The sequence below is a fragment of the Stegostoma tigrinum genome, chromosome 9 (assembly GCF_030684315.1).
Source record: "Stegostoma tigrinum isolate sSteTig4 chromosome 9, sSteTig4.hap1, whole genome shotgun sequence".
Lineage (NCBI taxonomy): Eukaryota > Metazoa > Chordata > Chondrichthyes > Orectolobiformes > Stegostomatidae > Stegostoma > Stegostoma tigrinum.
Window position 1 is genome coordinate 98,188,324 of NC_081362.1, and position 15,193 is coordinate 98,203,516.

The window sequence follows — 15,193 nt, forward strand, 5'->3', positions numbered from 1 at the left end:
GGGGGGAGACTAGGAGAGCCGTAGTGATAGGAGATTCACTGGTTAGGGGAAGAGACAGGACATTCTGTGGTACCGAGTGAGACTCCCAGACAGTATATTGCCTCCCAGGTGCCAGGATCAGGGATGTCTCGGAATGAGTCTTCAGGATTCTTAAGGGAGAGGGAGAGCAGCCAGTAGTTGTGGTACACATCGGTACCAATGACATAGCTAGGAAACAGGATGAGGACCTGAAAATGATTGTAGGGAGTTAGGCTGGAAGCTGAAAGCCAGGACGAGCAGGGTAGTAACCTCAGGGTTACTGCCAGTGCCATGGGCCAGTGAGGCCAGAAACAGAGACCAAGTGCAGCTGAACACATGGCTTCAGAGCTGGCATAGGAGGGACGGCTTCATGTTTGTGGATCATTGGGATACTTGCTGGGGAAGGTGAGACCTGTACAGGAAGGATGGGTTGCACCTGAATTGGAGGGGCACCAATATCCTAGGCAGGGAGGTTTGCTAGAGCTCTTCGGGCGGGTTTAAACTAGTTTGGCAGGGCGGATGAGAACCGGAGCGACAGATCAGAGGATGGGGTAGCTAGTTTATAGGCAGATAGATCAAGCAGAGAGTCTGTGAGGAAGGAAAAGCAGTTGATAGGGCAAAGTTGCAGTCAGTGCGACAGGTAGAGGTGTGTCTACTTTAATGCAAGAAGTGTCAAGAATAAGGGTGACAGACTTAGAGCATGGATCAGTACTTGGAACTACGATGTTGTGGCCATTATGGAGACTTGGGTAACACAGGGGCAAGAATGGTGGTTGGATGATCCAGGGTATAGATTAGATTAGATTAGATTCGATTCCCTACAGTGTTGGAAACAGGCCCTTCGGCCCAACAAGTCCACATTGCTCCTTGAAGCATCCCACCCAGACCCATCCCCCTATAGTCCACACACCCCTGAACACGACGGGCAATTTTTTTTAGCATGGCCAATCCACCTAACCTGCACATCTTTGGACTGTGGGAGGAAACCGGAGCACCCGGAGGAAACCCACACAGACACGGGGAGAACGTGCAAACTCCACACAGACAGTTGCCCGATGCTGGAATCGAACTCAGGTCCCTGGTGCTGTGAAGCTACAGTGCTAACCACTGAGCCACCGCGCCATCCCACAGTGGCTCAGTGGTTAGATGTTTCTAAAGAAATAGGGAGGGAGGTAAAAGAGGTGCGGTGAGTGACATTTCTATTCAGGGGTGGTAGCACAGCTACAGAAAGGGAGGTCATGGAGGAGGGTTTGTTCACTGAGTCAGTATAGGTGGAAGTCAGAAACAGGAAAGGAGCAGTCACTTCACTGGGAGTTTTCTATAGACCTCCCCAATAGTAACAGAGACACCGAGGAACAGATTGGGAGATATATTTTGGAAAGGTGCAGAAGTAATAGAGTTGTTGTCATGGGTGACTTCAACTTTCATAATATAGACTGGAACCTCCTAAGTGCAAATAGTTTGGATGCAGCGGGTTTTGTCAGGTGTGTCCAGGAAGGATTTCTGTTTCAATATGTAGACAGGGTGACTAAAGGGGAAGCCATATTGGATTTGGTGCTTGGCAATGAACCAGGCCAGGTGTCAGACCTCTCGGTGGGAGAGTATTTCGTTGATAGTGATCGCAACTCCCTGACGTCTGCTATAGTCATAGAGAGGGATGGGATCAGATGGTATGGGAAAGTATTTAATTGAGAGAGAGGGAATTACAATGCCATTAGGCAAGAACTACAGACCACCAATTGGGATCAAATGTTCTCAGGGAAATGCACAAAATGTAGAGGTTGTATAGGGAGCAGTTGCTACAAGCTGCCACCCGGGTTGATTAAGTTCCGAAGAAGGTGTAAGGTGTGTTAGCTTTCTTTAATAGAGGGATTGAGTTCAAGAGCTGTGAAGTTATGCTCCAGCTACACAAAAGCCTGGTTCGGCCACATCTGGAGTATTGTGTCCAGTTCTGGTCACCTCATTACAGGAAAGATGTGGAAGCGTTGGAAAAGATCCAGAGGACATTTACGAAGATGTTGCATGGAATGGAGGGAAGGTCTTACGAGGAAAGGCTGAGAGAGCTAGGGCTTTTGTCTTTAGAACGATGAAGGATGAGAGGTGACTTGATAGAGGTGTACAAAATGATCGGATGTATAGATAAAGTGGACAGCCAGAGACTTTTTCCTAGGGTGGAGGTAGCTATTACAAAGGGGGATAGTTTTAACGTGAGTGGAGGTAGAGATATGGGAGATGTCAGAGGTAGACTCTTTACTCAGAGAGTTGTAGGGGTGTGGAATGCATTACTGGAGAGGATAGTGGAGTCAGTCTCACGAGGGGCATTTAAGCAGCAACTAGATAGTCACATGGATGATAATATAAGGTAGGGGTGGAAGTTAGATAGACCTTAGGATTAAGGTAGAGGTTCGGCACAACATCGTGGGACGAAGGGCCTGTACTGTGTTCTATGTTCCATGTTCTATAAGTACTGGATAGGTTTGTCCCACTGAGGCAAGGAAAGGATGGTAAGGTGAAGGAACCTTGGATGACAAGACATGTGGAATACCTAGTCAAGAGGAAGAAGGAAGCTTACTTAAGGTTGAAGAAGCAAGGATCAGTCAGGGCTGTAGAGGCCTACGAGGTAGCCAGGAAGGAACTGAAAAATGGACTTAGGAGAGCTAGAAGGAGGTATGAGAAAACCTTGTCAGGGAGGATCAAGGAAAACCCAAAGACGTTCTATGCTTACGTGAGGAACAAGAGGATGGCAGAGTGAGGGTAGGGCCAATCAGGGATCGTGGAGGGAACTTGAGTGCAGAGTCAGAGGAGGTGGGGGAGATTCTTCATGAATACTTAGCTTCAGGGAGATGTCAGAGGTAGGTTCTTCTCACAGAGAGTGGTGGGCATGTAGAATGTGCTGCCGGCAGTGGTATTGGAGTCAGATACTTTAGAGACTTTTAAGGCATATGGAGGAGAGTAAAATGTAGGGTATGCAGGGTAGATTGATCTTAGTAGGATAATAGGTCAGCACAACTTCATGGGCCGAAGGGGCTGTACTGTGCTGTACTGTTATATGTTCTATGTTATATGTATCCTTATTGTCAGTTTTCTTCCGATTTGGCCTACGTAATGTCTCTCACTCCTTGCATGGTATTTCGTACATTACGTGAGTTTTATTGGTGGTGGGGTATGTTTGTCAGCAGCTGTCGTAGAGTGGTTGTTGGTTTGTGGGCTACCCTGATACCTAGGCGTCTGAGTAGTCTTATGGTCATCTTCAATGTGTCGCTGATGTAAGGTAGGGTAACCAGTATGTCTGGCTGTGTTGCGTTTTCTTGTTGTGGAGATAAAAGATTGTGCTTTTTGGTGATCCATTCCTTTTAAAAAACTCCATATAAATGACAACGCCTTTCAGTCACCAAGCATTTTAACTCTCCTTACAAATCCCTGGGTGACATGTCCATCCTGAACTTTCTCTATTGTCACAATGGCACCACCTGCAAACTGGAGGAGCAACACCTCATATTCCACCGCAGGGGTGTACTGCTTGATGGCCTAAACATAGAATTCACCAGTTTTAAAATCTCGCCACTCCTAGCCTCATCACATGTCCAAGCCTCCATCTCATCCCTGCCTCCTTGACCTGAGAAAACTTATCCATCTTCTGTCCCACCTATCTGCCCCACCCATCCCACTGACCAATCCCCACCACTAAGTACCTGCACTCACCTATCACCGTCCCACCTACTTTCCCCAGCCCCACCCCTCCTCTCTCTATTTATTCCCAGCTTTCCTTCCCCCTCCCAATTTCTGAAGAAGGGTTTCAACCCGAAACATTAACTTTACTGCTCCTCTAATGCTGCCTGGCCTGCTGTGTTCCTCCAGTTCCACGCTGTGTTTTCTCTGACTCCAGCATGAACAGTTCTTGCTGTCTCCCACGCCTAACATGCATTGTCTGACCTAAAATGTCACCTCATGTTTACACTGATAAAACTTTCAGCTCTGTCAGCACAGTGACTTCAAAGGAATTCAGGGGTTTACACGTACATATTAATCAATTTAAACCTTTTAACTGATTAAAGATTAAACAGCATCGTAGGTTTATCGAGTACATCCTCATCAGTGGTGTGACACTTTGATCTTTTACTTATAAATTTTGTGTCACTTGAAGAAGGAGTAAGACTGTGAAAGTTTATGTTTTGAAATAAACCTGTTGGACTATAACCTGGTATGTGATTTCTGACTTTGTCCACCCCAGTCACCGGGGACCTCCACATCATGACCTTCAGATGCTGTGTAGCTAATTCACCTATTCTATTTAATCTTCCTGTCTCCTCAAATGCATAATCTAACTGCGAAATCTCTGACTTTGGAGATATCAACATTTCTTAAATTAATTTTAAGGTCCTCTGACTTTGTATCTGAAAATCAACTCAAACAGAGTAAACCAGGTTGATTCATTTGGGGCATCACTAGTAGCAAACAATATAAATGGAATACCTTTATCCCAATTGTTTGAATAATGCTGGCAATAAGCGCTCAGCATGGCCACCTTTCCACTGCTCACTGAGATTCAGGATGTTATGCAGTCAATTTAAAGTGTTTGATGCTTAAACTGTCCATGACCTCCTTAAATGGTTTGGCAGTAAAATTGGACCCTTGGCCTGACTGAGTTTCCCTGGGTAGGCCATAACGGGTAAAGAAAGCAAGCAACTCTTCCACGACCTTTTTTTGCCTTGACATTCTGTAATGGAATTGCCTTTGGAAATCTGATAGACACATCCATTATCGTTAGTAAATTCTATTTACCAGTTTTGGTTTTAGAGAGGGGACCTACACAATCAACCATAACCGGTGTGAATGGTTCTTCAAAGGCAGGAATTGGCATCAAAAGCACTGGTTTTATTACTGCCTGTGGCTTTCCTACCGTTTGATATGTATGACAAAATTCAACTAAATCCTATGCAATCCAGGCCAACAGAAGTGCTTTTGGATTTTGGTCTAAGTCTTCCTCACTCCTAAGTGACCTTCTGCAGGTAATTTGTGTGCTGCCCCCAATATTTCCTGCCTGTCAGCTACCAGCAACACAATCTGGTGCACTTCACCCCATGTCTCCTCTGCACTAGGTCTTCTGACCTGCCTAGGTCTCCATTTTCGCCTTAGAATTCTATCCTTAAGGTAATAACATTCAGGAATACAATATTATTTCTTTTCCAAGTAAGCTTTATGATATAGATCTTTAATGTCTCATCTTTTTCTTGTAACTCCAGTAATCTTTCAGAACAAAACACCTCTGCCTGATCCTCTGCCTGTTTTCCTTTGCTGCTTCATCAAACAGGGTATCAGCTAACTGGACCTCAACTCTTTCTTTCTCTTTGGTTTTCACCTCTTGCTTTAATCTATGACTGTGGGATCTTGCCATCACATTGTCTGGACAAATTGCAGGATATTTTTCTTTTAACTCCTCAGTTCGAATCACCTCCAGATTGCTGGTTCTGCCACTGATCTTATTTAGGAATGTGAAATGAAGAAAGCAGTGGACAGGTGTTTCAAGGGCAAAGGAACCTCTGTGTTTATTAAATACAAATGTATATTACAAATATGAAAGCAAATACAACAAACAATGAAATTGACACTTTCAGTTATACAGCGGGTTATAACTAAGTACACTATTAATTGAAATACAGGTTAAACACTATTAGAACTAAACAAGGGTTTTGATCACAGAAACCTTTAGCCAGGCTTCCTATCCTTGGGGTCTCTTCATTGTCACCCCCCCCCCCCCCCCCCCCACCCCACCCCCGCTAGCTAAGTTGGAAACCTTGGCGTCTCGGGAGTATGAAACTCAACAGTTGGGGTTAAGCACGATTGTGAAGTACAGCTGTACATTTCCACTTGCTGTACCTGGTACCTTGCTGAAGATTTCAGACGGTGTAGGCCTTCATTCTGGGTTGAGTCCACTGGTGCGGTAGGTTGCGTAGTAGATTTATCAAGTGAGTACTTGGTTGTCCTTACTTTGTGGTGGTTTTTGAAAACCAGTTTTCACAACAGGTTGTATCTGATGCTTTGTGGTTTTGGTTGGGTCAGTGACTTTCAGAGGTTGTTGGTTGTCAGATCTGCTGGTCGAGGTTAATCACCGTTGGTTGTCCTAGTACGGAGCAGGCCTGTGTGGGTAGGTTTTGGGATTGCTGTGGGCTCCCTCTTCCAGAGATATCTGTGCAAATAGTTCTCGGAAAGAATCATCCCCAGGTGAGATCAGGACCTGTAATTACACTAATTGCGGATGAATTATCTTTGCGCCAAATCTGTGCTTGCTATTGTGTTACAGGTGTTCCCTTTGAGGCATTTGGCTTCCTGATAGTTAATAGTAGGTGTGAATGTATTTTGATTAAATGGAATGTCTGGGATCTCTGTGCATAAATATTGACTGAATCTGAATGTTTAGTATCTACAAAGGCTCCATTCAGTCTGGATTGGGTCGGGTTTAGGCCTGGTTGTTTGTTCTTTTAGAGTGAATGTGTGAATTGAATTTTCAGGCTGAATAATGATTCCAAGCAGCTGTCTCTGTGTCAGTGCAATTTTCCCAGATCATGGCCAAGATGGTCTTTCCTTTACTTTTAAAGTTATTTGAAAGTCCTGGATTTTGGTCCAGTATTTCAGAATATGGAGATTTTTGCTCAATCCTACAGCAGCCAATTTGTCTTATGTCATATAATGGAAGAGATCGGAACAAAGAATTAAGAAAATTACAGCACAGGAACAGGCCCTTCGGCCCTCCAAGCCTGTGCCGATCAAGATCCACTGTCTAACCTGTCATCTATTTTCTAACTGTCTGTGTCCATTTGCTCCCTGCCCATCCATGTACCTGACCAGGTATATCTTAAAAGACGCTAACGTGTCTGCATCTACCACCCCCGCTGGCAACGCGTTCCAGGCACCCACCACCCTCTGCATAAAGAACTTTCCACGCATATCTCCCTTAAACTTTCCTCCTCTCACTTTGAACTCATGACCTGTAGTAATTGAGTCCCCTACTCTGGGAAAAAGCTTCTTGCTATCCACCCTGTCTATACCCCTCATGATTTTGTAGACCTCAATCAGGTCCCCCATCAATCTCCGTCTTTCAAATGAAAATAATCCTCATATACTCAACTTTTCTGCACAGCTAGCACCCTTAATACCAGGCAACATCCTGGCGAACCTTCTCTGCACCCTCTCCAAAGCGTCCACATCCTTTTGGTAATGTGGCGACCAAAACTGTACACAGTACTCTAAATGTGGCCGAACCAAAGTCCTATACAACTGTAACATGACCTGCCAACTCTTGTACTCAATACCCCGTCCGATGAAGGAAAGCATGCCGTATGCCTTCTTGACCACCCTATTGACCTGCGTTGCCACCTTCATGGAACAATGGACCTGAACACCCAGATCCCTCTGTTCATCAATTTTCCCTAGGACTTTTCCATTTACCGTATAGTTCGCCCTTGAATTAGATCTTCCAAAATGCGTCACCTCGCATTTGCCCAGATTGAACTCCATATCAGGTCCAAGGATTTCATACAAAACCAGAAGTTGCTGACAAAACTCAGCAAGTCTGGGAATGTCTGTGATGGAAATGCAGAGTTAACATTACAAGTCTGGCGACTGTTCAACAGAACTGCTTTGTTGGTTAGTTTTCCCATTAGTTTTCCTATTTCTTTTCCTGTAATCATTGTTTCAAGCTCCTCCCTTTTGCCTCTTGCTAATAATTTCAGAATTTTTTGTGGCTTCTACCTTGAAGATAGATACAAAATCATTTTTCAAAGCCTTTATCATTTTCTGTTTCCCATTATTAGTGCTGTACTCCCACCCTCTGAGAGATTACTGTTCTGTTAGTTACTCTTTTCCTTCCCATATACTTGCAGGAGTTTTTACTGTCTGTTCTTTACTTCTTGCTACCTTTCTTTCGTACTCCAATTTATCCCCCTTAACTTTTGTTTTAGTCATTCTTTGCTGATTTCTAAACCATTCCTAACTATTAACCAATCCTCATCTTTGAAGCATTCTGCAGCTTTTCTCTCAATCTGATATCATTTGTTAATTTCCTTACCTAGCATCCTAATAGTCTTTCATCCTCAGTGTAAAATATCTTTGTTGAGAATTGTGAAATGTTTCCTTAAATGTCTGCTACTACATCTCTACTGTCCTTCCAGGGTCACAGGACTCAAAACATTAACTCTGTTTTCTCTCCATTGATGCTGCAAGGTGTGCTGGGTTTCTCCAGCAATTTCTGTTTTTGTTTGTTAATCAATCCTCTTCTGCTGACTCCATCTTCATATTGCTGTAATGGCCTTACTAAAGCTTAAGAAAGTAGTCGTGGACCTGCATTTCTCACTCTCAAACTGAATGTAAATTCTGTCATATTATGACCACTCTTGCCCAGAGAATCCTTTCCTTTATTGTCTTTAATTAATTCTGTCTCTTACACGTTACCAAGTCCAAAATAGCCAATTTCCTAATAGGTTCCAGACCTATTGCTTGAAGAAAGAACTGTGAATGCTGCAAATTAGGAACAAAAACAGAAGTTGAAGGGTCTAGGCCCAAAACATCAGCTTTTGTGCTCCTGAGATGCTGCTTGGCCTGCTGTGTTCATCCAGCTCCACAATTTGTTATCTTAGTTGCTAGAGAAGCTCAGCAGGTCCAGCAGCATCTGTGAAGAAAAAAACCAGAGTTAACGTTTCCGGTCTGGTGACCCTTCCCCAGAACACTGGATCCGAAATGTTAACTCTGATATTGTTCTTCACAGATGCTGCCAGAACTGCTGAACTTTTCCAACAACTTCTGGTATTATTTGAAGAAATTGATTTGAATATACTCTATGAATTAGTTCAATAGACTTCCTTCACCAATTTAATTTGTTCAATCTGTGTGAATGTTAAAGTTACCCTTGATTAGTTTGTTACCTTTCTCACAAGCCTTCCATTATTTCTTCCTTTATACTCTGTTCTGTAGTATTGTAGCTGTTCAGAACTAATAAGTTACTCCCACCAATACCTTCTTTTTCACAATTGCCAGCATGTAGCATAACACTTACATATTCCAATGTGTGAATCATGACTTGGTAGTACAAAACTTCAGTATCGCCGAAAACAGCTACATGCTATTGAAATTTTTCATATTGCAATCATCAGGATTGAATCTCAGGAATTCCAAATGTCAAAGGAAATAACAATTTAAACTGAATGAGAAATAGAGTATAATTGAATGGCAAGTTGATTCTGATTGACAAGATTTTGCCATGGAGAATGCAATATGCAACAGTAACTCCAAAACTTTTATTTAAATCCAGTGCATACAGATGTGAATAATAATCTAGTGTTTGGTAACACAGCTCAAGCTTGTCTTTGGGTGGTTGTGAGGTGTGCAGGGCACCATACAGTAGAGCAACAAATTTAAAGCTTTTTAAAAATTGATTCATGAGATGGAGGTGTCACTGGCTGGACCAGCATTTATTGTCCATGTCTTGTTGCCCTTCAGAAGGTGTGGTGGGATGCCTTCTTGAACCACTGCAGCTTTCGGGCTACTTTTTTGTCTCTAAATTGACAATCACAATTCAAGCATCAGAAAAATAATAAATCTCTTGACTGAAACTTAAAGTGCAACCAGAGACATTGGTGGGTTATGGGAGAAGACAAATCCTTGAAGCTCAAAGCTGAGGGTAGATGGTGAAGGGATGCCTGAAATGCACTCTGGTTAGAATCCTGGTATCTAGATTGCCACAGAAGATGGGATAATGCAGGTCATTATTGAGAATGTGTGAGTGATAATGGGAACTGCAGATGCTGGAGAATCCAGCATTATTGAGAATAACTGGCATAGATAAGGAAAAAATTAATGACATGGATATATCCTGAATGTAGCTGCTTTCTCTGTGATGATAGTCATAGTGTCAGCAAATAATCATTCCATCTGAGTGCTTGCTGATTTTGGGTGAGTGTTGATCGTGTCAACTGTTTAGCTTTTTCCTCATATACAAGGCTGCCCATGTTTGTGATGAGGACAATCCAACATCCATGGAAATGTTTCAGTGACATGGTTGACTTAGTTTGAAATGTATAATCTAAAAGTGTCACCACACAAAGGCTATTCCATGATGCTAAATTTTTGATCATGTTCTGCAACATCACTGGTATTTATCAAGGTGCTATCTCTCAGCATTCAATTTCTGTATTACCTCCTTACACAGGGCCCACAGTGTTGGAGGTATTCAACACACTGCTGAGACATCTTCGCCTCAGCATTGACTATGAGCTGACTGGCAAGTATGATTCAACCACCAATGTCAGTAACCAGATCATTAAAGAGCATGAGGAAAGGATTTTTCAGGAAGCTGTTATCAAGACCATTGGTAAGTGAACAACCTCTTTAGTCTATCTTAGCCTTTTACTCATTCTTAGCAATTGGTTAATGCAAAGAAGTCTAACTTTCTGCATATCCCGCCTGAACACCAGAAGGGGCACATAACCCTGTTAAGTACGATTACTTCTTATGAATTTTTAGCTTTCTAGATTGGGAATTAGAAAAGTTGTTACGGTTTATCAACATAATCTATGGTAAATTGGATGGTTAACTCAATTGATGAGAAGGCTGGTTTGTGATGCAGAGTGACGTCAATAGCTTCGGTTCAATTTCTGCACTGGCTGAGGGTACCAGGAGGGACGGTACCTCTGCCTTCACCTGAGACATGGTGACCCTCAGGGGTCTAATGTGAGAACAGCCCTATGATCCGGTAAGACTATGGCAACTTTCTCTTTTACATGTGCGATTGGCCCGGCAGACTGCTTCAGTATTGGTGAGAAAAGTATTTTTTGAATCAATGTCCAAAGAAGCCACAATTCAGTGTTAATGCATATTAGATGGCAAATTGGCAATATTCAAGTGCAAAGCTCTCCCAAAAACAAATTTTAGACAGACATTTTAATTTGATTCACAAGAAATAGAAGCACTAAATGAAATATATACCATCACAAATAGCCTTGAGACAGTATACCTTTGAGGCCTTGTTCAGCATTAGCCAGTGACTTCAACCAGGCCAATCTCAAGAGTGTGCTACTAAGAAACCACCAGCATGTCACCTGCCTCACCAGAGGCCCAAAATCCCTCAATGATTGGTACACAACCATCAAAGACACCCACCACTGCACTCCCTGCCCACATTTGGTAAATAAGACGAAAAGGCTGTGCTTCTTCTCCCAGCTTATAAGAGAAAGCCATACAATGCTGAACTGAGGTAATGGACATGTAGTTAGTAAGTTTGCAGATGACACTAAAATTGAAGACGTAGTGGACAGTGAAGAAGGTTATGTAAGGTTACGAGGGATCTTGATCAATTGGGCCAATGCGCTGACAGAGACAGGTGGAGTTTAAATTGGATAAATGTACGATGTTGCATTTTGGTAAAATGAACAATGACAAGGCTTACACAGTTAATAGTAGGGCCCTGGGTAGTACTGTCAAACAGAGAAACCATGGTTCGGCTACATAAATCTTTGAAATTTGCATCACAGCTAGATAGGTGCTTAAGAAGGTGTTTAGCATAAAAACTGAAAGAACTGAAGATGCTGTAAAACAAAATCAGAAGTTTCTGGAAAAGCTCAGCGGGTCTGGCAGCATCTGTAAAGAAAAATTAAAATTAGCGTTTCGGGTCCAGTAGCCCTTCCCAGAACTAATGATAGCAAGGAAATTGTTGGTTTGCTGCAGAATAGAGGGTGTGGGGAGGGAGTAAGACTAAACGATAGGTGGGGATACAGCCCAAAGAGAGAGAAGAGCAGTTTGATAGACAAAGGAGTTGATACAGTCAACACGGCTTTGTGAGGGGTAGGTCATGCCTTACAAACCTTATCGAGTTTTTTGAGGATGTGACTAGAAAAGTTGATGAGGGTCGAGCTGTGGATGTGGTGTATATGGACTTCAGTAAGGCATTTGATAAGGTTCCCCATGGTAGGCTCATTCAGAAGGTCAGGAGGAATGGGATACAGGGGAACTTAGCTGCTTGGATACAGAATTGGCTGGCCAACAGAAGACAGCGAGTGGTAGTAGAAGGAAAATATTCTGCCTGGAAGTCAGTGGTGAGTGGGGTTCCACAGGGCTCTGTCCTTGGGCCTCTACTGTTTGTAATTTTTATTAATGACTTGGACGAGGGAATTGAAGGATGGGTCAGCAAGTTTGCAGACGACACAAAGGTCGGAGGTGTCGTTGACAGTGTAGAGGGCTGTTGTAGGCTGCAGCGGGACATTGACAGGATGCAGAGATGGGCTGAGAGGTGGCAGATGGAGTTCAACCTGGATAAATGCGAGGTGATGCATTTTGGAAGGTCGAATTTGAAAGCTGAGTACAGGATTAAGGATAGGATTCTTGGCAGCGTGGAGGAACAGAGGGATCTTGGTGTGCAGATACATAGATCCCTTAAAATGGCCACCCAAGTGGACAGGGTTGTTAAGAAAGCATATGGTGTTTTGGCTTTCATTAACAGGGGGATTGAGTTTAAGAGTCGTGAGATCTTGTTGCAGCTCTATAAAACTTTGGTTAGACCGCACTTGGAATACTGCGTCCAGTTCTGGGCGCCCTATTATAGGAAAGATGTGGATGCTTTGGAGAGGGTTCAGAGGAGGTTTACCAGGATGCTGCCTGGACTGGAGGGCTTATCTTATGAAGAGAGGTTGACTGAGCTCGGTCTCTTTTCATTGGAGAAAAGGAGGAGGAGAGGGGACCTAATTGAGGTATACAAGATAATGAGAGGCATAGATAGAGTTGATAGCCAGAGACTATTTCCCAGGGCAGAAATGGCTAGCACGAGGGGTCATAGTTTTAAGCTGGTTGGTGGAAAGTATAGAGGGGATGTCAGAGGCAGGTTCTTTACTCAGAGAGTTGTGAGAGCATGGAATGCGTTGCCAGCAGCAGTTGTGGAAGCAAGGTCATTGGGGTCATTTAAGAGACTGCTGGACATGTATATGGTCACAGAAATTTGAGGGTGCATACATGAGGATAAATGGTCGGCACAACATTGTGGGCTGAAGGGCCTGTTCTGTGCTGTACTGTTCTATGTTCTATAATGATATGTCCAGGAATATTGGCAGCATTCTGACCCATTGACCAGTCCTATGCTAGCACCTTCAGCTATTTCAACAATTTCCTTACCTCTGAAATAAGCCCAGGAATGGGATGTTTGCTGATGAGAAATTCTCCGTTACTGAAACCGCCTGAGCCTAAATGCAACCAGACCTGGACATGATTGTGATTGAGCTGAGAAGTTGCACATAATATACATGCCACACAAGTTCTGGCAATGACCTTCTCCAATAAGAGGGAGTATAACTATCTGCCCTTGATGTTCAATGGCATTGCCAAAGCTGGATCTCCCAATGCCAACATGCTGGGTGTTAACCAGAATGTGAACCAGACCAGTTTTGAAAATATTATAGCTACAAGATTAAGATAGAGGCTAGGAATTCTTCAACGAGTAACTTGCCTCCTGTTTCCTCAAAGTCTCCATTTAAACTATGTTTTGTTCTTTAGTTTTCCCTTCCAAAATAAACAACTTCATGTTTTCCCACTTTCTGCCCACTTAAACCTACTTTGTTGACAGAAATCTTCCAAACCTATCTGAACGTAGGATTAAATAGGACTGTAAATGTGATGCCATTGCATTTGAGAAGGCCAAAGGACAACCTAGGAAACTATAGACATATCGGCTTGACATCAATAGTGGGAAAACTGATGAAGGCCATAATATGGGATAAAATAAATACACTTCAACAGAAAATAAGGTACTAGTAGGCAGTCAATATGGTTGTGACAAAGGCAGGTCACATCTGACAAACGTAATTGAGTTCTTTGACGAGGTGACACAGGCAGTGGATCAGGGTAGTGCTGTGAATGTTGTGTATTTGGATTTTCAGAAAGCATTTGATACAATGTCACATGGCATGGCATGGTTAGAAAATCTGAATTGTTTGGAATTGATGGGTCCTTGGCAGCCTGGGTTACAAGTTAGTTAAAAGGTTGGAAATAGAGGAAATGTTTAAATGGGCATTCTCATACTCAGGATGAGTTGAAAGTGAGGTGCCCTAGGGAATTTGTTGTAACCATTGTCTTTTCTGATTTACATAAACAACCTGGAGATGGGTGTTGTGTGCAAAATCTCTAAATTTACAGATGTTACTAAGCTAGAGAGAACAATGAATTGTGAGGGTGACACTGAGTGATTTCGGAGGGACACTGACAAGTTGGCCAAAATGGCAGATGAATGAAAAGAAATGAAAGGTAATGCATTTTGGGAGAAGAAACGTGGAAAGACAATATAGGCTCAATAGTACAACCTTGAGGGGAGTACAGGAGCAAAGGGACCTCAGGGCTCAAGTGCATAATTCTCTGAAGGTGGCCAGGCAAGTTCATAGACCATAGAATCCCTACAGTGAGGAAACAGGCTCTTCACCCCAACAACTCCAGGCTGTCAGAGAATCCCACCCAGATCCATTCCCTCTCAGCCATCTAATCTACACATCCCTGAACACTATGGGCAATTTAGCATGGCCAATCCACCTACCTTGCACATCTCTGGACTGCGGGAGGAAGACCTGGAGGAAACCCATGCAGACATGGGGAGAATATGCAAGCTCCACACAGACTGACGCCCGAGGGTGGAATCAACCCAGGTCCCTGGTGCTGTAAGGCCATTAGCCACCGTGCCGCCCCAATTGAAACAGTTGTTAAGAAATCTTATAGGATCCTTAGATTTATAAATAACAGCATAGAGTATAAAGCCAGGAAGTGATACTATACCTTTGTAATCATTGGTCGGATCATATTTGGAGTATTGTGTTCTGTTCTGGGCACCTTATCTTAAGGAAGAGTGTTAAAACCCTGGACGGAATACAAAGGAGATCTACCAGAATGATACAAGGATTAAGGAATTTTAGGCTCAAGGAAAGATTAGAGAAATTGGGCTTGTTCGCCTTTCCACAGAGAAGATTAAGAAGTGACGTTACTGACGTATTCAAAGTTGCAAACAGTATTGACAAAGTAAAGAAGGATATTCTGTTTCCATGAGCTGGCATGTCAGTGACAAGCAGTCATAATTTCAAGATTGTCAGTAAGAGAGCAAAGAATGAGATGAGGAGAAGCTTCTTTACTCAAAGTTGTTAAGATTTGGAATCTACTG

General features: G+C 43.1%; 1 protein-coding gene across 12 annotated transcripts in view; it reads left to right on the top strand.

The window, feature by feature from the left end:
- The window catches only part of LOC125454981 (protein EFR3 homolog B-like), a 151,043-nt gene that overhangs the window by 50,293 nt on the left and 85,557 nt on the right, over positions 1–15,193 (top strand). For all 12 annotated transcript variants that reach the window (XM_059648793.1, XM_048536406.2, XM_059648796.1 and 9 more), the window contains one exon: positions 10,220–10,381. In XM_059648793.1, coding sequence (XP_059504776.1) covers positions 10,220–10,381 — 162 coding nt within the window. The remainder of the gene's footprint in view (positions 1–10,219; positions 10,382–15,193) is intronic.